The sequence below is a fragment of the Pelophylax lessonae genome (genome assembly GCF_965119305.1).
Source record: "Pelophylax lessonae genome assembly, chromosome: 1".
Classification (NCBI taxonomy): Eukaryota; Metazoa; Chordata; class Amphibia; order Anura; family Ranidae; genus Pelophylax; species Pelophylax lessonae.
Genome location: NC_138768.1, coordinates 90,625,575 through 90,646,933, shown reverse-complemented (window position 1 = coordinate 90,646,933; position 21,359 = coordinate 90,625,575). Strand labels below are relative to the sequence as shown.

Sequence of the window (21,359 nt, the reverse complement as noted above, 5' to 3'; positions counted from 1 at the left end):
AGGAATACTGGGAAAAGATTTTCCATTTAGCAGCAGATCACAGGTGACCGTTGGTTGCACAGTATCACTAATTAAGTTTATATTTGTAGATCCCAAGATACAAGTCACTTTCAGAAGGGCATAGTAGACAACATTTAGCCGGATATGAGCTACTTCCTACATTTTCCTCAGTTTGTGGCTGCAGAAGTGATTCCAACCTGACCAATTTTATTAACACCCAGGCACAGAAAGTCTTCTTGCAAGGAAGACTCAAACTGTGCAAAGTTACAGTCACTCCCATGGAAACAGGGAGAAGGGAGCTCGGCTACGGGGTACCAAAATTTGTTGAATTCTAGGGATGTAAATCAGTAACAATTTACAGACCTGTTCCAATTGTTACTATTCCTTCATGATAGATGTTTGGATCAGTCCACTTCTCCAGCTGCAATTCATGGCACATCAAATCTAAAACAAATACTCCGGCCTTCTAAAAGAGAAAAGTAGGTTTATTTTTCTTTTACCGATAAATATAGAGCTATTTTTATGTGTTCCGGCCTCCACTTCCACCCCATTTTATTGTGGCTTGAAGCCTTCAATAAACATCCCCTTTCTGGATGAAAAATCTAGCTAAAATGTCTTGCAGAACTGCACAATTTTATCCTTGTGTTAACTTTTTTTAAAAATCCCAATAAATCTGATACAGATTGTTAACTCTGGAAATTTACACCAACAATAACAGGCAGGGGAAATGGCACATGTGCAGAGCAAAACATTTTATTCCAAACAACTTCTCGTAGTTGTTTAAAAATTTTGACATCAATTCAGATGGAACATGAACTTCTAAGCAGGCTGTTTGGAACCAAAATGCTTCTTGATCTCTGATCTCCAGATAGCGTTTGAAGAATGAAGGAACATTGTGCCTCTCCGTCCCGGGAAAAGTAAAAGATAATATAAGCTGCAAATGAATTGGCAGGCTTGGCAAATCCCATGAGACAGGTAGCCAAAGCTCTTTAGAAAACACAATTGGCTACCAACTGTTTCAAACTCTTATATTGATGTCAACAGATGCACATGTTCCCTAGCTTCCTATAAGTGCTTGGTTGCTCTTCGATTGTCCCCTGATCGATCATGAATCCTGCATTTTTGTCCTGAGTGGAGGTCCAGAAAGCACAGATCCACACTATGGATGAAGCAGAAGAAGTGTGATCTTTTCACCTCAAGTTAATCTTCCTCTCCAGCAGGGAGAACAGTGAGCACCACAGTAGTGACATCACCAAAATTTCACTCCAAATCTCATAAGACTTGAAGTCAGAGGCAGCAGTGCCTTTGATGATCTCACATTAAGGGTACCTAGACACAGAAGGTGTATTGCTGTTTTCAGGAGTAATTCAAGCAAAAGGTAAATCTCTCAAGTCCTGCTTATGCACAGTAAACATATCTGAATGGTTCCTATAGGGTAGCAGATCTTATTTTTTTGAGTTTTGGTTTACTCTAAAAAAGGTTTAACTAGAGATCTATCATAATGGTGACTCTGTAGTAGCCCCAATGCTTTGCAGTAGTTTGTCCCTTGAATTAATTCCCACTCGAGATCTGTCTGCTTAACGTTCATATGTCCTCCCGATGTTTTTGAAAGTTTTTCTCCAAATTCTTCAGTTTTCCACCACAATCCAAAAATATGCTGGTACATTGATTAGCTTGTACTTTCTGTGCTCTTGAGTATGTGTTACTCCCACAGGGACTTTCAGCTGGGTTTAGGAAAAAAGGCATAGTGCTATGTAAGAGTGTGCTAACTATGATAAAATATGCATTTGATTAATAATTAATTACAGAAATTGGACTAGTTTTAAGAGGAATGGTTAGAATTCATCAAGCATTTACGCATTTTTATGCAAGTGTTAGTGGTGAGTGTTTGAACATTTACTAAGCACTAACCCTACTAATTGAATTTTACATTTCTCAAAATTAGAAGTGTGAATTATTAATTTCCTCACTTTTTATATAATTGCAAAGTTAACAAGGGAATAGCATACGATTGATCAATGTTTTCACCAAAGATTAGTACAACTTTCATCCAAAATTCACACATTTTAACAAATATTTTGATTATAAAAATGTGTGACTCTTGTCTAAAAGTTGTGTGACTTTGAGTGAAATTTTTGATTAATAGACCCGTAAGTTATTAGTAATCTAGCTTTGCAGTGTTGCAATTCTGGGTTTGATTTCCACCCAGGACACTGCCACAAAAAGGAAATCTGTGTTCTTTGTGCTGGAGTTTCTATTTAGGAGGAATGGATGGCAACCTATTTCTTTACCCACATCTTGCTAAAAAAAACTATTGGATAATCACATTAGGATGGTCACCCAAGCAGTTGCCGCAAGATGATATTACTCTGAAGGCAATAAACAAACATAGATAAATAAGCAATAAACTATAAGACAGTTGCATCAAGCAGATATACACCCACAAGTGTTGTAGAATTTAAGGTCCATTTGGATATTTCAACTGCTCGGTAAAGCAGTAAAAGGCCTCACATATAAGTGTATTTTTTGCGTTAACCGGAGCCCTCTGAAATCATGTGGCCAAGGTTGCTGACTTAAGTTGGGACTTAGGCACCTGTATTACACAATACAATTATTGAAGGTACAGAGTCCTAATAAGAGACCTTCGAATTGCCATTTGGTATGGGAGGTAATGTGTCAGTGCTCCAACTTAAAGTATTTTGCATTCAGTGGTTACACTTTAAAATGGAACTGTTGCCAATCTGAGGATGCTCAAATATTTCCATTTTCTCAACCAGTCGTAATAAAGCTTTTACAAGCCCTCACTGAACTCTTTAGCTGTAGAAACTGGGAAGTAATTCATCCTAAAAGGTTACAGAAGAAGCACTTAAATCTTTAGCAATTTATCTAATTTTTGTTTTGCACAGAAAGAGGAGTAGGAGCAGAATCTTGAGACCCAATCTGAACAACTTCCTTCCTACTTCTTTTATACACATTGCCCCACAATGGTTGCAGCTACAGACATCATTGAGGGCTTGTTTTAAAACGAATTTAATGTTGGTCAAAAGTTCTACTTTAAGGTTCTTCTGCTTTCATTGCAATGGAAATAAGTGCAATTCTAACATTACCTACAAGGTGTCTCTGGATTTTACTGAGAACACCTATTAAAGTGGTTCTTAAAGGGGTTCTTAAAGGGTGGCACTTAGCAAAAGTGGGTGTTGCCTGTGAAGATATGGCAAAATTAGGTGGTAGAGCTTGGGCAGATTAAATGTAGAACTTGCTGTGGCTATTAAATGTGAAAGATTGGGAGGTATGCTATGTAATCATTTTCAATATTTGCTTCTCTTAGTACATGTCATGCATTTGAAAGGTGTATGAATATTAGGGCTTGCTTTTGATACGTGAGGTAGCATGTGGATACAGAACTGCTAAAAGTGAAAACTAACGCCACTTACAGGCTTTCATTATTTGCCTTTTAATGATTTCGAAATGCAATATCAAACTGCTTAACTCTGTTTTTTTCCCATCAGCCATTAGATAATTGTATGACATTTCATAAAGGATATATATATATATATATATATATATATATATATATATATATATATACACACACACACACATATACTGTATATATAGCATCAATATTAATATAAAATTTCACAGAAGTAAAGATTAGTCCATCACCTGCTGCAAACGTAACGTAAATTATGCGCCGTCATCTTTGTTGGTGTTTTGCAGGAAAACTACTATGGCTAGATATTACCTGTTAGTTTTGTTCCACATGAAATAAGTGCCGTAGTAGCCCAGCTGTTTTACACATGCCGACACTTCATCTGTTTATCATGTTACTTGTTTGGCGTGTTTGGCAGAACACCATAGTGTGAAAGAGTGTGCCGCTAAAGTATGTTAAGCATTCAGCACGTTTTGTTGGCAGAAGTATCTGGTTAACTCCGTTTTTTTCCCTGTAATCTTTTGGTTATTGACTCCAGCAAAACATGTTCAATACGCCTGCAGCTATTGAACGCATATGTCTGTCTGACTTTGCAGTGGTGGAGCAGTGGCCCTGTTTGCATTTACAATACTTCCCCTTCCTGTTTACTGCCCCGGTATCACATGATCCCATAGATGACAAACTTAGGTCCTAATTCTGTCCCAACAAGTTTTAATTTATTTAAAAAATGTGTTAGCTTATAAAAAGGAAAATCTTGAAAAGGTGTAAAATAGTTCAGTGTGTGTGGCAGAAAAGAATGGCTGCCCCTCTACACCCAAAGCCATGGAGTTCCTTCACAAAGTAGATTGTTGCCTTAAGTTGCTTGGGGGAGCACTACAGGGTGCCAGTCATATGAGAAGGAAAGACAAACTGTGGAAGTGGTTTGGCTCAGTGGCTCCAGGTTTGTGGATAGTTTTTCTGTTTTCTTTTTCTGGGAATCTTTGAGCTAAGATTTTGTACAAAACTCCCAGCCTGACAATCAATATTTTCATTCTTTGCTATGGGTAATGCCTGAAATCATGAAATGAAAAACACACTATCATGTGTTGGAAAGTGATGGGCTCACTTTCTCAGGTTTTTTTTTTTTTATATGTACACTCCCCAGAAAGACAATCTGAGCTTTCTTTCCAAAATGACAGGGTTTTTGCTTTGCTGCAAGCTGAATAAACCTGTGGGGTAATTAATACAAGCCTGTTGCTTTGCACTGTATGAGCAAAGCATGTTTGCTTTAACAGGCTTTATCAGTGAGTTTTTTAAAATCTATTTTGTATTTTGTATTTTGCATTTATCATTGATGGATAGGTAGATGACATGTTTTGTTTATATCTTTTTTCCATTTTAGGTATATTGGAGATAACATCAGTGGATGTAGGGGTTGTGGCAGTGAAATCCATTAACAGCAATTATTATTTAGCCATGAACAGAAGAGGCAAAGTCTATGGCTCTGTAAGTAACTAAAATTTATTTATTATTTAATTTATTTCAGATAAGTCTAATTATTTTTTTGCAAAGGTTTATGGAGGGGTAGAACCTTTGTCTTTCCAAGACATAAAGTGAAGGGAAATCTGAGTTATCTCTGGGACAGTTGTTAAGGGAGATTGTTCAATAGGGACACCTGTCCAGGGACAGTTGTTAGAGTTGGGATTTCCCTTCACTATCTCTAGAGAAATCTCCATGTTGGGGGTGAACAGGCACCAATCAAAAGCCTAAAGACTTTACAGAGGTTCTAACCCTTACCTGAAACATTTTGTTTGGTGCTTCGGTTTGCTTATATGATGATGCACGAATATGTGAAGATGTGATAAGGGGCTTTGGCACCAAAGTGATAGAAGCATCCTATTACTACTAATATTTATAAGGGTACCAGATTGGGTGACAGTCTCTTATCCACGATATTCCTGACAAAGCTGCTGTTTCTCTAGGGAGAAGAAGAGAACATGTTAAAAAGCCTTGTTGTTTCACCCTAAACAAAGTTTAACTAGGGAATCCACAGTAAGCTTCTCCCAACTCTCTCCATAGGTCCAGAGGGACGTGTTCATCCAAGCCAAATGTTTTTGCTTAGTGTCCAGCTAGCATACACTATAGAGATAGTTAAGGGCAGCTGGATCTATTCGGCATGGTCAGACAACCTCATGTGTCTAAAACATTCTTCCATCCTTGTTGATACCCATGCTGAAAGTACCCATTTACTTTAGGGTAATGGTAACATAAGTGCTGAACAAATCAACAGGGAGCACTTGCATTATTGGGTAGCACATTTCTGCCTGAATTCAAAATACTCAGGGTGGAGTGCTGCCAAGGAATCAATAGCGATGCATTTCTAGTTATCAAATGTACTTCAAAGTTTCACTAATCAGCCACATATTTGTGAGCTGAGCCATATGCATTTGATAGGCAAATTTCTGTAGTGTAGGACACCCAACATTGGAGGTAAATTATTTTTACAAAGCAAATATTCTTGTGCACACTGGTACTGACTAGTATTCAGCATTTCTTTTCTCCCTCAGTTTCCTTTACTCCGGCAGCTTATGTAACCCCAGTGGTGATGGAGAGGGGCAGGGAAGGGGAAAACAAGGAAGCTGTGTAGGCACCTGATGTGCTCCTTATCAATCAAATACATTATTACATTTTAGGACAATGGTGGCTGGCATGCACTGTGCCCAAGAGTAAGCTCCCGTGGACAGAGGTAAACGTGTTGGGGGGGGGGGTGGCCTGGCAGGGGTCCAATCTGAGACTGCTCTTGTCTACATACAGCTGGTCTTGTTGTGATCTTCTGCTGTTATCTGTCAAGCATGGTGCCCAAGGTTGCAATGCTGTACAATAAAAACTTGTGCCTTAGTGTGGCTTGAGCCACATGCCAGCAGCTTGTTGACAAACTTTGGGCAATTTTTAGGCATTTTGCCACATTGCCCCTGAAGAACCCAAACAGCACCCTGCTTGAAAAAGGTTGTTCTGAACTATGAAACTGTTTTTTTTTTTTTGTTTTTTTTGTTATTCTGTGTTGTTTAAAATATCTTTTCATTCTTATAAATAATTGTAAGTGCTCTGTATACCAATCATTTTTCATTATCTTCTATTTCTTTTATATTTACAGAAGGAATTTAACATTGACTGTAAATTAAAGGAGAGAATAGAGGAGAATGGTTATAATACCTATGCATCTCTAACCTGGAAGAACAATGAGAGACAAATGTTTGTGGCACTGAATGGTAAAGGAACCCCAAAAAGAGGACCAAAGACAAGAAGGAAAAGCACAAATGCTCACTTTCTTCCTATTCCTCTATAGCTTCACATGAAGGATTTTCTAACAAAGAAATAAAGACCTACAGATAACATTCTAAAGGGCTTCAACACTTCCACAAGAAGAGGAAAACTAGTTGTGGAGTTCGCAAGCATACTAAGTCTTCCAGAAGCTGTTTTTCTAGTGCCGCGTCCTGCCAGCGGCCAGATCGGATGAAATAAAAGCTAGCTGCCCGTTTGAAGAATGTTATTTGTTGTGTGTACAATGCTCTTAAAAGGACGAGAGACAATCATGCAGATGATCTTCTGGGAAAGTTATTTATGGAATACAAACTTAAATCAAAGATCTGCTTTTCTTATTCAGACCCAGCGATCCAGCGAGCAGACAGACACGCAAAGCATTTGCTGAAAGTACTTGGGTCAAATTGACAACAATGATGGATATTTTTTTGAAGAGACATCCACAAGAATGTATGGGATTAAGATGTGTAAACATGTGCAAACTGTTCTAACAAAATGAAAAATGTGGTATTCCCGTGTATTCTATGTACTGCGTCCCAACCCCCACCCCACTGCCTTTGTGTTCCTTTGTAAGTTATTTATTTAATAGAATGTTTAATATGTGTCTTCAGTGTTTAAAGCTGAGTGTCTGCATTTGTGCATCATTTTTTTTTCATTATCCTAGAGAGATTGTTCTTTCTGCTTTAACATCCTAAGAACTGACAAAGTTTCAGAAAAGACGTTTATGTGAAAATTAAGAAAACGCTTTTTGTTGGTTGGTCATGTAGGTGTTTTAAAGAGGAACTCCAATCATAAAGCAAAAATCTCTAAATGGCACATAAAATTTTATTTTTTTTAATCAGTACCCTTTTGATTGTATCTTTGCTCCATGTTTTACCATATATGGCTGCTTTATCCAGAAGACTAGGACTCAGTGATCGAAGACTGCAGTTTTGTCACTGAAAAGTTCCCACCCCACTGCACAGAGTTTTTCTGAACTCTGTGTTGTTCGTACATACTTGCCTCAACCACTCCCAGGGCATAAAACATTGCAAGAGTTGCAGATAGTATAAGCCATTGATAGGGGTTTATGGCAATCAACCTGCTCTGCCCATTCTTTTTTTAATTACAAGTCTAGGCACTACTTGTGCCACCCTGATATGTCAGGTGTAGCGCAAAGTTTGATGTTAATTAAATATAGAGAGGGATTACAGGTTGTAGTACCATTAAAAATAGCTAGTAGTCTCAGTAAATTTATATGGGCTCAACTGAGATTTTAGATTTCCCTGGATCTCTTCTTTGTGTCAAAATATGGTTATCCTTTTAAAGTTCTTAAAAAAAAAATCTCACATTACCTTTTTAAAATACTAAAAAGTTAAAGAAAGACTTTAGCAACTGCCTTTTGCAAAAGAAGAATAATAAAGTATTGTTCTCATGCAAATTACCGGCGCTGGACAAAGAAGCCAGTAGATTGCTAAGGTTTTACAATTTGGCCAGAGATTCATTTTACTCATATATTCCCATTTTTTTTTTCTTTTTTTACTGGTTATACAGCTGCAGTCCTGGTGTCATACCCTTTTAATCCTGCCAGTTTTTAATAATTAATTGTAACACAATTCTAGGCAAAATCAGGTGGAGGCTACAGAGGGCATCAGTGAGCTCACTTAGGATCAAATTGCATGCAGCCTGTCCAATTCGAGTGATCTTTTTTTTTTTGGCAAACTTCAGAAAAATGAGGCAAAATGCTGGAAAGAAAATAGGTGAAACATCGGTCTCAAAGCATCCCATTGACAAAATTTAAGGGCCAAAAAGTAAGGTAATTAAATATTTTACCTTTATAAGTTAAAATAGCTAGTAAAAAATATTGCTATGATTTAGCAAACCTGACAACCCTGTCTGGGGGCCTGGTATATGTGCCTACAAAAAGGACAACTGCCACCTAACCTTTTAAAAAAATGTTTTTATGGAAATACCTGTTGTTTGGCTCGTTAAATGTCTCTGCTGGCATTTCAATTATTTTGCAGTTTGTCCACCCTTTAACCCTTGGGCTTTTAGACCTCTAAAAGATGGGACTGGCTGGGCCATATTATTTAAGCGGCTTGCTGGCTGATGGCTCCAAGTTAGGAAAGATCTCTAGAGATATGGGACATGACGTACACTAATTACAGTGTATCTGGTGGTGTTCTTCCATCATCACTCTTATCAGCCACAGTTGCCACAAGTGGTATCGCAGTGACATCTGGCATTATGATTAGTGGATGTTTTTGCAGAAAGTCCATGGGACAGATGGTTTCTAATATGCCTGTGTGCAAACAATTGGTTACCATTGTAGCAACTATCTCTGTCATAGATGGTTGATCATAATCTCTTGTGGCATGAATTATAACAAAATCATATATACCGCTTTTTATTATAGTACAGTATGTACCTCTTTTAGATTGTATAAACAAATTGTCTCAAGTGTAAAGATGCAATATATAATATCTGCTTGAAAGATGCAGTTGACACTTTCTGAGTACGTTATATTGATGATTTACGTGCAATTTTCCATCTCCGTAGAACATCAGAGGACTCCTCTGTATCAAGATAAATCAGTGATTCTTGGGTATTTAAAAAAAAAATAAAAATGTTTTTCTTTTTTAAAAAACAAAATGTAATATATAATTATGGACTTCTCCCAGATGTTGCATAGTATTTATCTTGCTACAGAGTACTTTTACATTCTTTACCACTAAAAAAAAGTTTAATCATATGCATTTTGCAAATGGTTATTTCATTTACTAGAAAAAAGGTCCATGCTAAAGAGGATTTAAAGCTTGCTGTGCATCGTTCTGATAAATGGCATGTTTTAAAAAACCTTTAGAGCTCAGTTTTCTTCACTTGAATCTGTAGTAAAATTTACAAACGTCAAAACGATTAAGCGTAATAAAATTAAATTGAAACTTTTTCTCAAAACTTAATCTGTTTCGTTTTTTATTTTAAAAATTGCAGTTTTCTGGTAGGGATAGCAATAATAATAAAAATTGCAATAATATTTCCATATTTATATGTACACTGTTTTTATAGTGTTTTTAAATGGGGATTACCACTTGATAATTTTTTTTTAAAACAATGGGGAAACCAAGAGGAAATACCACTAAATATATTACTAAAATACCATCCTTGTACCCTAGTCTTAGACATCATTTTTCAATGGTCCAACTATTGGGGTTTAGAAAAGTATAATTTTCAAAAATAAAGGGCCAATAAATACAAATGCAATACCTTCAATAACACTTACTTTAAAACATTTAAATGTCTCAGGGGTTTACCACAGCTGAAAATACTTAAATTGAACTCCAGGCAGAAATCAATATTTTATTTCAGTTATGTATTTATTTGATAACCATTTAGGATCCATATACATCTGCCAGTTCTGTTGCAAATTTTTTAAACGGTTTTGTGCTTTACAGCAGCCCTATGCTTTAGAATGACCTATCAACGCATGGTAACAAAAGAAACCCCCCAAAAAACCCCAGCGCTCTAGTTTTTTTTTTTTTTTAACACATGGTGCCGCAATACACAGTAAGTTATAAAGGGGAGTACAAGGATTTCCTAGGCGTGATGCTGCTCCTTTATCCACTGGGGTTGATCCAGGACTAGGCCTTATTCCTTGACTGCAGTTCAGTCTGCAAGAAACTTTAGGTCCTGGTTGTGCTCTGCAAAAAAAGTTTTCAAGACTACCTGTACAGAATTTCAAAACCAGGCTAAAACATTTTACCTATACCCATTTTGAATGAATACTTAGCTGTTTGCTTGGAGTTCAGTTTTCAGTAATGATGCTTTCATAGAGGATATTTTTTTTGTACATTTATTTCCCTCATTTGTAATATTATAGATGGATACAGACATTTGACCCTTGCAGTTCTCTGTTGACTTAAAATAATAAATAATTCTAAACTAAATATAATCTCAAAAATATCAGTTTCTCTGCAAACATGAGAACATTTACATACAAATCAATAATTATTTCAGGAAAATCAAGTTGTGCTATACACTATTATACAATGGGGATGATTTACTAAAACGGGAGAGTGCAACATTTGGTGCAGCTGTGCATGGTAGCCGATTAGCTTCTAACTTCAGCTTTGTTCAAGCTGTTTGTCTTCAAGCACCAGATTTCGCACTCTCCAGTTTTAGTAAATCAACCCCAATATATAGAAGAAACCAAGCTTCTACCAAGCTGTCTTGTCAAGTAATGCAAAGACCAACATAAAGTGCACTAACTCATAGCGGCTATTCAGATTTCAGTTTTTCACTGTTGTCGGAAAGGTTTGAATAGTGCTGTATTAAGGGAATCCAAAGAAACCAATCATATTTCAGCAATGTGGTTTGACTATTAATGGATTTGTAAAGGCTTTTTATCTTGATACATTCTATGCATTAAGATAATAAGCCTTCTGTGTGCAGCAGCTGCCCCAGCACCTTCTAATACTTACCTGAGCCCATTTCTCTCCAACGATGTCCACGAGTCCCTCAACAGTCTGCGACTACCTCTGGATTGGCTGAGCCACATCCACATCACCATTGGCTCCTGTGGCATTCGATCAAAGTCAGTTAGCCAATCAGAAGAGAGAGGGGATGGGGCCAAACCCGCAGCTCCGTGTCTGAATGGACACACGGAGCTGCAGCTCAGCCCCGGAGCCCCCATAGCAAGCTGCTTGCTGTGGGGACACTCAACAGGAGGGAGGGGCTAGGAGCAGTGAAAATGGACCCGAGAAGAGGAGGATCTGGGTTGCCCTCTGCAAAACCAACTGAACAGAGAAGGCAAGTATAACATGTTTGTTATTTAAAAAGAAACAAAAAAAAAACAAAAGAAAACTGAGACTTTACAATCACTTTAATGTTTCCTTATTGGTTGCTGTTGATTAGTGTTCTTTGTTATGCAGTATTTACAGAATTGTGGGATGATGTAATGTATATACATTTTGGCAAAACAGGTATGGGATTAAATATACAGAAATGTCTTACTCATAATGTTATGGAGCCTAATAAAGTAATTAATTGCTGCTTCTTTATTTAGAACAATACTATGCATGAACAGGTGTATACCCTGTTATCCATGATGCAGGCAATGAAATGATGTAACACGGTTATGCAGAGCGAAGATGGAAGGAAAATGCATTCAATGGAAAGAAGTGGGTTACACAGAGGCCTAACCAATAGTGTGTGTGCAGCTCTAGATCCTGACACGCAGCTTGTTCGGGATAATTCCGCATAATGCATTATATACAATATAAGTCATTAAAAGTGGGTGTAAACCTCTAAAATGAAAAATGAACAAAGCATATTCTGATACAGTGTGTACTTGCCTTGATCCAAAGCACCTAGTGTGATTTCTGTCCCCTCGCTCATTCCTCTGCTATCTGCAAGAGTCACTTCTGACAATCTATGCTGACACCACAGAACTCTGGATAGACAGCAGGTGATTGACAGCCTTAGCTGTGCATCTTTGCCTATGAGACTGCCTAGAGTAGTTGTGTGTCCATTCTTTTCACTCAGGTCTCAGATTACACTCTATGCTGTTCAGCTTGTGGCATCAGATCCCTGCCCCCTGCCTGTTGGAGCTCAGGAATGCAGTGTAAAATGTGTGCTTTATGAGACTGTAGAGGAGAGAGGGCTTCAGATAAACAGGTATAACTCATGTAGACGGATTTATTTAGTCATCATTTTATCATCTGAGGCAAGTCACAGTATATATAGGGGTTTTCAACCACTTTAACACAGTTTTTTCTAGAGATAGTCTCTTGTACACTGTGTAAAATCACAAGTTCAAGCTTCTTATTTAGCTTCTTTTAAAGGAGAGTGAGTGTAGGGCTTGGTACACTCTCTGAAATTAAAATCCCACAGCTGGTGAATCCTTGGTAGATAGGCAGCTCAGACACCGAAACTGTGTAGTTCTCCAAATTATGGAACAATACCTTAAAGCTAATCCTAGAGCACAGATGTAAATATGTTTAACTTGGTACGAGCCTCTTGTTATCCTCTGAATAGAAGAACTGGGAGAGGAAGGGCAGCACATGGTTCCAATTTGGTGGTTTGCATAAACATATTCTGATAAGGGAAATCCTGAGAAGAAGAGAAGGTAGGTAATTCACCTACTTGTCTTCTGCAGCTCCTTTACATTCCGTTTATATGTAGAGATGTATAGAACTGTTCGCCGGCGAACAGTTCCCGGCGAACTTAGCATGTTCGCGTTCGCCGCTGCCGGCGAACATATGCGATGTTCGGTCCGCCCCCCATAAGACATCATTGAGGCAAACTTTGACCCTGAACTTTACAGTCAGCAGACACATTTCCAGCCAATCAGCGTACCTCCCTCCCACACCCTCCCACCTCCTATAAATAAGCAAGGGCAGCATCCATCTTAGATCATTCTGAAGCAGTGTGTGTAGTGAGAGAAGGGAGAGCTGCTGCTGCTGCTGTTAAGCTAGGGACAGTTAGTCAGTGTTCCTGGTCTTGCAGTGTTCTTGGTCCACTACTGCTGTAATATCAGCACCCCAAAAAGCCCTTCTAAGGGCTGGTATTTGTGTTTTTTTTTTTTTATATATATATATATATATATATATACCTAGCGTCCCCAAAAGCCCTTTTAAGGGCTGGTAATTGAGTTGTTTCTTCATATATATATATATCTATATCTATCTAGTGTCCCCAAAAGCCCTTTTAAGGGCTGGTAATTGAGGATTTTTTTATTTATATATATACATATATATATATATATAGTGTCCCCAAAAGCCCTTTTAAGGGCTGGTAAGGTAATAGATTTTTTTCTTTATATATATATATATATATATATCTATTGTACACTGCAGTTGCCTGCCCGCTGTGTGTGAGAGGCCACAGACCTACCACAGACTGTACTGTGTGCACACCACACTCATTTCGGGTGGCACAGGCACAGTACCTTGCATTTTAAAAAATATTTTTTTTTCCTCTGTCATAATTGCAGTGAGTGCTGTGTCAGGTCCACAGAGTGCACTGTACCCACTGCAGTGCACTGCCCACCACTGATATATATACGTTGGCACAGCATCTTGTTGCAATAAATTGAAAAAAAAAATATTTTTTATTATTGCAGTTGCCTGGGCTGCCAGTGACTGTCAGGTCCACAGAGTGTACTGTGCCCACTGCAGTGCCACTGTGTGCCCACCCACCACTGATATATAAGGTGGCACAGCAGCTTGCAAAGTAAAAAAAAAATATATATTTTTTTAAATTGCAGTTGCCTGGGTGCCAGTGACTGCTGTCAGGTCCACAGAGAGTGTACTGTGCCACTGCCCACCCACCACTGATATATAAGGTGGCACAGCAGCTTGCAAAGTAAAAAAAATATATATATTTTTTTAAATTGCAGTTGCCTGGGTGCCAGTGACTGCTGTCAGGTCCACAGAGAGTGTACTGTGCCACTGCCCACCCACCACTGATATATAAGGTGGCACAGCAGCTTGCAAAGTAAAAAATATATATATATATTTTTAAATTGCAGTTGCCTGGGTGCCAGTGACTGCTGTCAGGTCCACAGAGAGTGTACTGTGCCACTGCACACCCACCACTGATATATAAGGTGGCACAGCAGCTTGCAAAGTAAAAAAAAATATATATATTTTTTAAATTGCAGTTGCCTGGGTGCCAGTGACTGCTGTCAGGTCCACAGAGAGTGTACTGTGCCACTGCCCACCCACCACTGATATATAAGGTGGCACAGCAGCTTGCAAAGTAAAAAAAAATATATATATTTTTTAAATTGCAGTTGCCTGGGTGCCAGTGACTGCTGTCAGGTCCACAGAGAGTGTACTGTGCCACTGCCCACCCACCACTGATATATAAGGTGGCACAGCAGCTTGCACTCATAGTACAACAGTAACAACACATTAAAAAAAAAATGACAGGCAGAGGCAGGCCACCCCGCAAGGGCCGTCGTGGTCGTGGTGCTGTGATTTCCTTAGGCTCTAGAATAATGCCCAGTGTTCAGAGGCCACCACAGCCCCTGAACTCAAAAAATTCTGAGGCCATAGTTGACTGGCTTACACAGGACACCCAATCGTCTACAGCTTCCGCTCGGAACCTTAATGCACCATCCTCCTCCAGCTCAGCTTCGGGCACCTCTCAATTTACCACTCGCCAGCCCGCCGGCACCACCACCAACACTAGCACCACAGCCGCTTCACTTGATCCGTCAGAGGAGTTATTTTCACATCAGTTTGAAGAAATAAGTGATGCGCAACTATTAGTGCCAGAGGATGTAGATAACGGGGATATGTCTCAGTCAGGCAGCATTATACACATGGACGTACATTGTGATGATGATGATGTTGTACCTGCTGCTGCTGCCTTTGCTGAGTTGTCAAGTGAAGCGGCTGATGATGACGATGTGTCTGTGGATGTCACCTGGGTGCCTGCTCGAAGAGCAGAAGAAGAGGGGGAAAGTTCAGATGGGGAGACAGAGAGGAGGAGGAGACGAGTTGGAAGCAGGGGGAGGAGGTCATCGCAAGGAGCTAGTGGCGCAGTCAGACAGCATGTAGATTCGGCACCCGGGGTCAGCCAGACAGCACGCCAATCAACGCAAGCTGTTGCCACCACCAGAATGCCGTCCTTGCAAAGCTCAGCAGTGTGGCATTTTTTTTGTGTGTCTGCCTCTGATATCAGCGATGCCATTTGTAACCTGTGCCAAAAGAAACTGAGTCGTGGGAAGTCCAACACCCACCTAGGTACAACTGCTTTGCGAAGGCACATGATCTCACATCACAAACGCCTATGGGATCAACACATGAGTAAAAGCAGCACACAAACTGAAAGCCACCATCCTCCTCCTGGTCCAGCATCTTCAGCCACGTCAACCACTGCTGTCCTCCATGCCCCCTATCAACAACCCGCCCCTCCGCCTCTCACCTTCAGCAGTTCCTGCTCGTCACCTGCCCACAGTCAGGTGTCTGTGAAGGAAATGTTTGAGCGCAAAAAGCCAATCTCGCAGAGTCACCCCCTTGCCCGGCGTCTGACAGCTGGCTTGTCGGAACTCTTAGCCCGCCAGCTTTTACCATACAAGCTGGTGGAGTCTGAGGCCTTCAAAAAATTTGTCGCTATTGGGACACCGCAGTGGAAGGTACCCGGCCGAAATTATTTTTCACAAAAGGCAATCCCCAACCTGTACTCTATTGTGGAAAAGGAAATCATGTCACGTCTGGCACACAGTGTTGGGGCAAGGGTCCATCTGACCACTGATAGCTGGTCTGCAAAGCACGGTCAGGGCAGGTATATCACTTACACTGCGCATTGGGTAAACCTGCTGGCGGCTGCCAAGCATGGAATGCGTGGCTCTGCTGCAGAGGAGTTGGTGACACCGCCACGACTTGCAGGCAGGCCTGCTGCCACCTCCTCTACTCCTCCTACTCCATCCTCTTTGCTAACCTCCTCGGCTGAGTCCTCTTCTGCTGTTGCGTCTTGCTCCACACCAACTGCACCCCCCCAGCTCCCCAGGGGCTATTCCACATGCCGGATACGACAGTGTCACGCTGTCTTGGGGTTGACTTGCCTGAAAGCAGAGAGTCACACCGGACCAGCACTACTGTCCGCCCTGAATGCACAGGTGGATCAGTGGCTGACCCCGCACCAACTGGAGATCGGCAAAGTGGTGTGTGACAACGGGAGCAATTTGTTGGCGGCATTGAATTTGGGCAAGTTGACACATGTGCCGTGCATGGCACATGTGTTGAATCTGATTGTGCAACGTTTTGTGCAGAAGTACCCAGGCTTACAGGACGTCCTCAAGCAGGCCAGGAAGGTGTGTGGCCATTTCAGGCGTTCCTACACGGCCATGGCGCACTTTGCAGATATTCAGCGGCGAAACAACATGCCAGTGAGGCGCTTGATTTGCGACAGCCCGACACGTTGGAATTCAACACTGCTAATGTTCGACCGCCTGCTCCAACAAGAAGAAGCGGTCAACGAGTATTTGTATGACCGGGGTGCTAGGACAGCCTCTGCGGAGCTGGGTATTTTTTTGCCACGCTACTGGACGCTCATGCGCAATGCCTGTAGGCTCATGCGTCCTTTTGAGGAGGTGACAAACCTAGTGAGTCGCACTGAAGGCACCATCAGCGACATCATCCCATATGTTTTTTTCCTGGAGCGTGCCCTGCGAAGAGTGCTGGATCAGGCCGTAGATGAGCGTGAAGAGGAAGAGGAAGAGTTGTGGTCACCATCACCACCACCAGAAACAGCCTTACCATCGATTGCTGGACCTGCGGCAACACTGGAAGAGGAGTGTGAGGAAGAGGAGTCAGAGGAGGAATGTGGCTTTGAGGAGGAGGAACACCAACCACAGCAGGCATCCCAGGGTGCTCGTTGTCACCTATCTGGTACCCGTGGTGTTGTACGTGGCTGGGGGGAAGAACACACCTTCAATGACATCAGTGAGGACGAGGAATTGGACATGAGTAGCTCGGCATCCAACCTTGTGCAAATGGGGTCTTTCATGCTGTCATGCCTGTTGAGAGACCCTCGTATAAAAAGGCTGAAGGAGAACGACCTGTACTGGGTGGCCACGCTACTAGACCCCCGGTATAAGCAGAAAGTCTGTGACATGTTACCCAATTACCGGCAGTCGCAAAGGATGCAGCAGCTACAAAATAAGTTAAAAACTATGCTCTACACAGCGTATAAGGGTGATGTCACAGCACAACGGGAATCCAACAGGGGAAGAGGTGAAAGTAATCCTCCTCCTACCACCACAACCACGCCGGCAAGGACAGGACGCTTTACAGACGTCTTGTTGATGGAGGACATGCGGAGCTTTTTTAGTCCTATGCATCGCCACAGCCCTTCGGGGTCCACCCTCAGAGAACGACTCGACCGACAGGTAGCAGACTACCTTGCCTTAACTGCAGATATCGACACTCTGAGGAGCGATGAACCCCTTGACTACTGGGTGTGCAGGCTTGACCTGTGGCCTGAGCTATCCCAGTTTGCCATTGAACTTCTGGCCTGCCCCGCTTCAAGTGTGCTGTCAGAAAGGACCTTCAGCGCAGCAGGAGGTATTGTCACTGAGAAGAGAAGTCGCCTAGGTCAAAAAAGTCTTGATTACCTCACGTTTATTAAGATGAATGAGGCATGGATCCCGAAGGGACTGACAGTGGGGGATGCATTTGACTAAAAAAGGCCTGGTGATGACTGAGATGCCTTGGCCTAAAAATGGTCCACACGCTGCTGTATATAATCATTCTCTGCATGCCGGATGACTTACGTGACGTCTCCGCCACCAACTACGGTTCAAGCAGCAATGTTTTAGTGCACTTTCTGCCTTAAAACCTCAATTTTTCAGGCCGCTGCTACAGCAGCGGCTGCAACAATACCTACTTTTTCATGCATGTGTACATGCCTAATTTTTCTGGCCTCTGGTGCTACACTGTGGCTGCAAAAAAACAAAAAACAAAAAAAAGGCACATACATGTGTCAATTCCCCTTCGTGATCGTTACCTTGTCGTGGTGAAGGGGCTTGCGTATCACAATGAAGCGATCACCTCTAGGATTGTGTTGGCACACCCCAGATGATAAGGTCGTTGCTTCATTGTGTACAGACCAAAAGCGATCCGCAGGATAATTTTTCATAAAAAAAAACATTCATTTTCTTTCATTCTTTCTGCGGAGCTGGGTATTTTTTGGCCGCGTTACTGAATGCTCATGAACAATGGCTGTAGGCTCATGCGTCCTTTTGCGGAGATGACAACCCTGGTGGTCAGTCGAACCCAAGGCAACATCATCGACCTCATCCCATATGCGTTTTTTCTGGAGCGTGCCCTGCGAAGAGTACTGGATCAGGCTGTAGATGAGCATGAAGAGGAAGAGTTGTGGTCCTCATCACCACCAGAAGCAGCCTTGTCGTTGTCAATTGCTGGACCTGTGGCAACGCAGAGAGAGGAGTCTGAAGAAGAGAAGTCAGAGGAGGAAGGTGGCTTTGAGGAGGTGGAATACCAGCCACAGCAGGCGTCCCAGGGGGCTTGTTCTCACCTTTCGGGGACCCTTGGTGTTGTATGTGGCTGGGTGGAGGAAGAGACCTTCAATGATGTCAGTGAGGACAAGGAACGGGACATGGCTAGCTTGGTATCCAACCTTGTGCAAATTGGGAGTTTGCGGTTGTGCAAATGGACTGACTGACTGTTAAACGGGGAGTTTGGTCTGTCAGAGTTTGGTCTGTCACTGTGAAGCGGGCAACGGGCGTAACCCTTACACTACTTGACCGATAAAACATCATACCTGATCGTATTCACACACTGGATGTTTTAGTGCTGGTTTACACTGCCGCTACCACTAAAGTAGCGTCGCTTCCAGTGCGACTTTGGCGCGACTTAGCGCGACTTTGGCGCGACCTCATCGCGAGGTGACTTTTTATTTGGCCAATCACAATATCATGTTTTGTTACCGTCACCTAATTTCCTTTTCCTGTTTTTTGTTTTACATATTTCCCCATGTGTGCAGTGTTGTCTGTGTCATAGCTCAACTGATAGGCATGTTTGCCTTGGCATATCATATTTCAGCTTGCCAGAAAGAAAAAAAGACAGCTGGAAAGACACTGCATTCGTTTTCTACTAAAAATCATAAGAAAAATGCTGTTTTTTTTGGGTTGTGGACATACTACAGAGCTGAAACTTGACAGGTACACTTTTTAGACCCCCCAGACACTAAATACAAAAAATGACATGCCTGCCTAAAAAAATGCCCGATAAATGCCTGCAAGAGAAAAAGACAGCCGCAGAGAAGCCGTATTCCTGAAAATATAAGAAAAATGCTGTTTTTTAGGGGTTCTGGACATGCTACAGAGCTGAAACTTGACAGGTACACTTTTGTGACCCCCCAGACACTAAATACAAAAAATGACATGCCTGCCTAAAAAAATGCCCGATAAATGCCTGCAAGAGAAAAAGACAGCCGCAGAGAAGCCGTATTCCTGAAAATATAAGAAAAATGCTGTTTTTTAGGGGTTCTGGACATGCTACAGATCTGAAACTTGACAGGTACACTTTTGTGACCCCCCAGACACTAAATACAAAAAATGACATGCCTGCCTAAAAAAATGCCCGATAAATGCCTGCAAGAGAAAAAGCCAGCCGCAGAGAAGCCGTATTCCTGAAAATATAAGAAAAATGCTGTTTTTTAGGGGTTCTGGACATGCTACAGAGCTGAAACTTGACAGGTACACTTTTGTGACCCCCCAGACACTAAATCCAAAAAATGACATGCCTGCCTAAAAAAATGCCCGATAAATGCCTGCAAGAGAAAAAGACAGCCGCAGAGAAGCCGTATTCCTGAAAATATAAGAAAAATGCTGTTTTTTAGGGGTTCTGGACATGCTACAGATCTGAAACTTGACAGGTACACTTTTGTGACCCCCCAGACACTAAATACAAAAAATGACATGCCTGCCTAAAAAAATGCCCGATAAATGCCTGCAAGAGAAAAAGACAGCCGCAGAGAAGCCGTATTCCTGAAAATATAAGAAAAATGCTGTTTTTTAGGGGTTCTGGACATGCTACAGAGCTGAAACTTGACAGGTACACTTTTGTGACCCCCCAGACACTAAATACAAAAAATGACATGCCTGCCTAAAAAAATGCCCGATAAATGCCTGCAAGAGAAAAAGCCAGCCGCAGAGAAGCCGTATTCCTGAAAATATAAGAAAAATGCTGTTTTTTAGGGGTTCTGGACATGCTACAGAGCTGAAACTTGACAGGTACACTTTTTAGACCCCCCAGACACTAAATACAAAAAATGACATGCCTGCCTAAAAAAATGCCCGATAAATGCCTGCAAGAGAAAAAGCCAGCCGCAGAGAAGCCGTATTCCTGAAAATATAAGAAAAATGCTGTTTTTTAGGGGTTCTGGACATGCTACAGAGCTGAAACTTGACAGGTACACTTTTGTGACCCCCCAGACACTAAATACAAAAAATGACATGCCTGCCTAAAAAAATGCCCGATAAATGCCTGCAAGAGAAAAAGCCAGCCGCAGAGAAGCCGTATTCCTGAAAATATAAGAAAAATGCTGTTTTTTAGGGGTTCTGGACATGCTACAGAGCTGAAACTTGACAGGTACACTTTTTAGACCCCCCAGACACTAAATACAAAAAATGACATGCCTGCCTAAAAAAATGCCCGATAAATGCCTGCAAGAGAAAAAGCCAGCCGCAGAGAAGCCGTATTCCTGAAAATATAAGAAAAATGCTGTTTTTTAGGGGTTCTGGACATGCTACAGAGCTGAAACTTGACAGGTACACTTTTTAGACCCCCCAGACACTAAATACAAAAAATGACATGCCTGCCTAAAAAAATGCCCGCTAAATGCCTGCAAGAGAAAAAGCCAGCCGCAGAGAAGCCATATTCCTGAAAATATAAGAAAAATGCTGTTTTTTAGGGGTTCTGGACATGCTACAGAGCTGAAACTTCACAGGTACACTTTTTAGACCCCCCAGATGCTAAATCCAAAGAAATTTTTTATTTTTATTTTTTTTTAATTTTTCCAATAATTGGCTCTCTATCAAAAAATTATAATTTTTAAGAACTTTTTTTTGCGTGATCCCTCTCCGGCATGCCACAGTCCAGGTGTTAGTCCCCTT

General features: G+C 41.3%; 1 protein-coding gene across 2 annotated transcripts in view; it reads left to right on the top strand.

The window, feature by feature from the left end:
• The window catches only part of FGF10 (fibroblast growth factor 10), a 551,592-nt gene that overhangs the window by 135,286 nt on the left and 394,947 nt on the right, over window positions 1–21,359 (top strand). Inside the window, exons 2-3 of one of the 2 annotated variants that reach the window (XR_014225107.1) lie at window positions 4,815–4,918; window positions 6,567–6,856. Coding sequence is in view for 1 of the 2 variants with exons in the window: in XM_082252371.1 (XP_082108497.1) it covers window positions 4,815–4,918; window positions 6,567–6,758 (296 nt within the window). In the remaining variant the exon portion in view is untranslated. Of the gene's footprint in view, window positions 1–4,814; window positions 4,919–6,566; window positions 8,017–21,359 lie in introns of those variants that run through there. The other variant, XM_082252371.1, reaches the window with a different exon arrangement.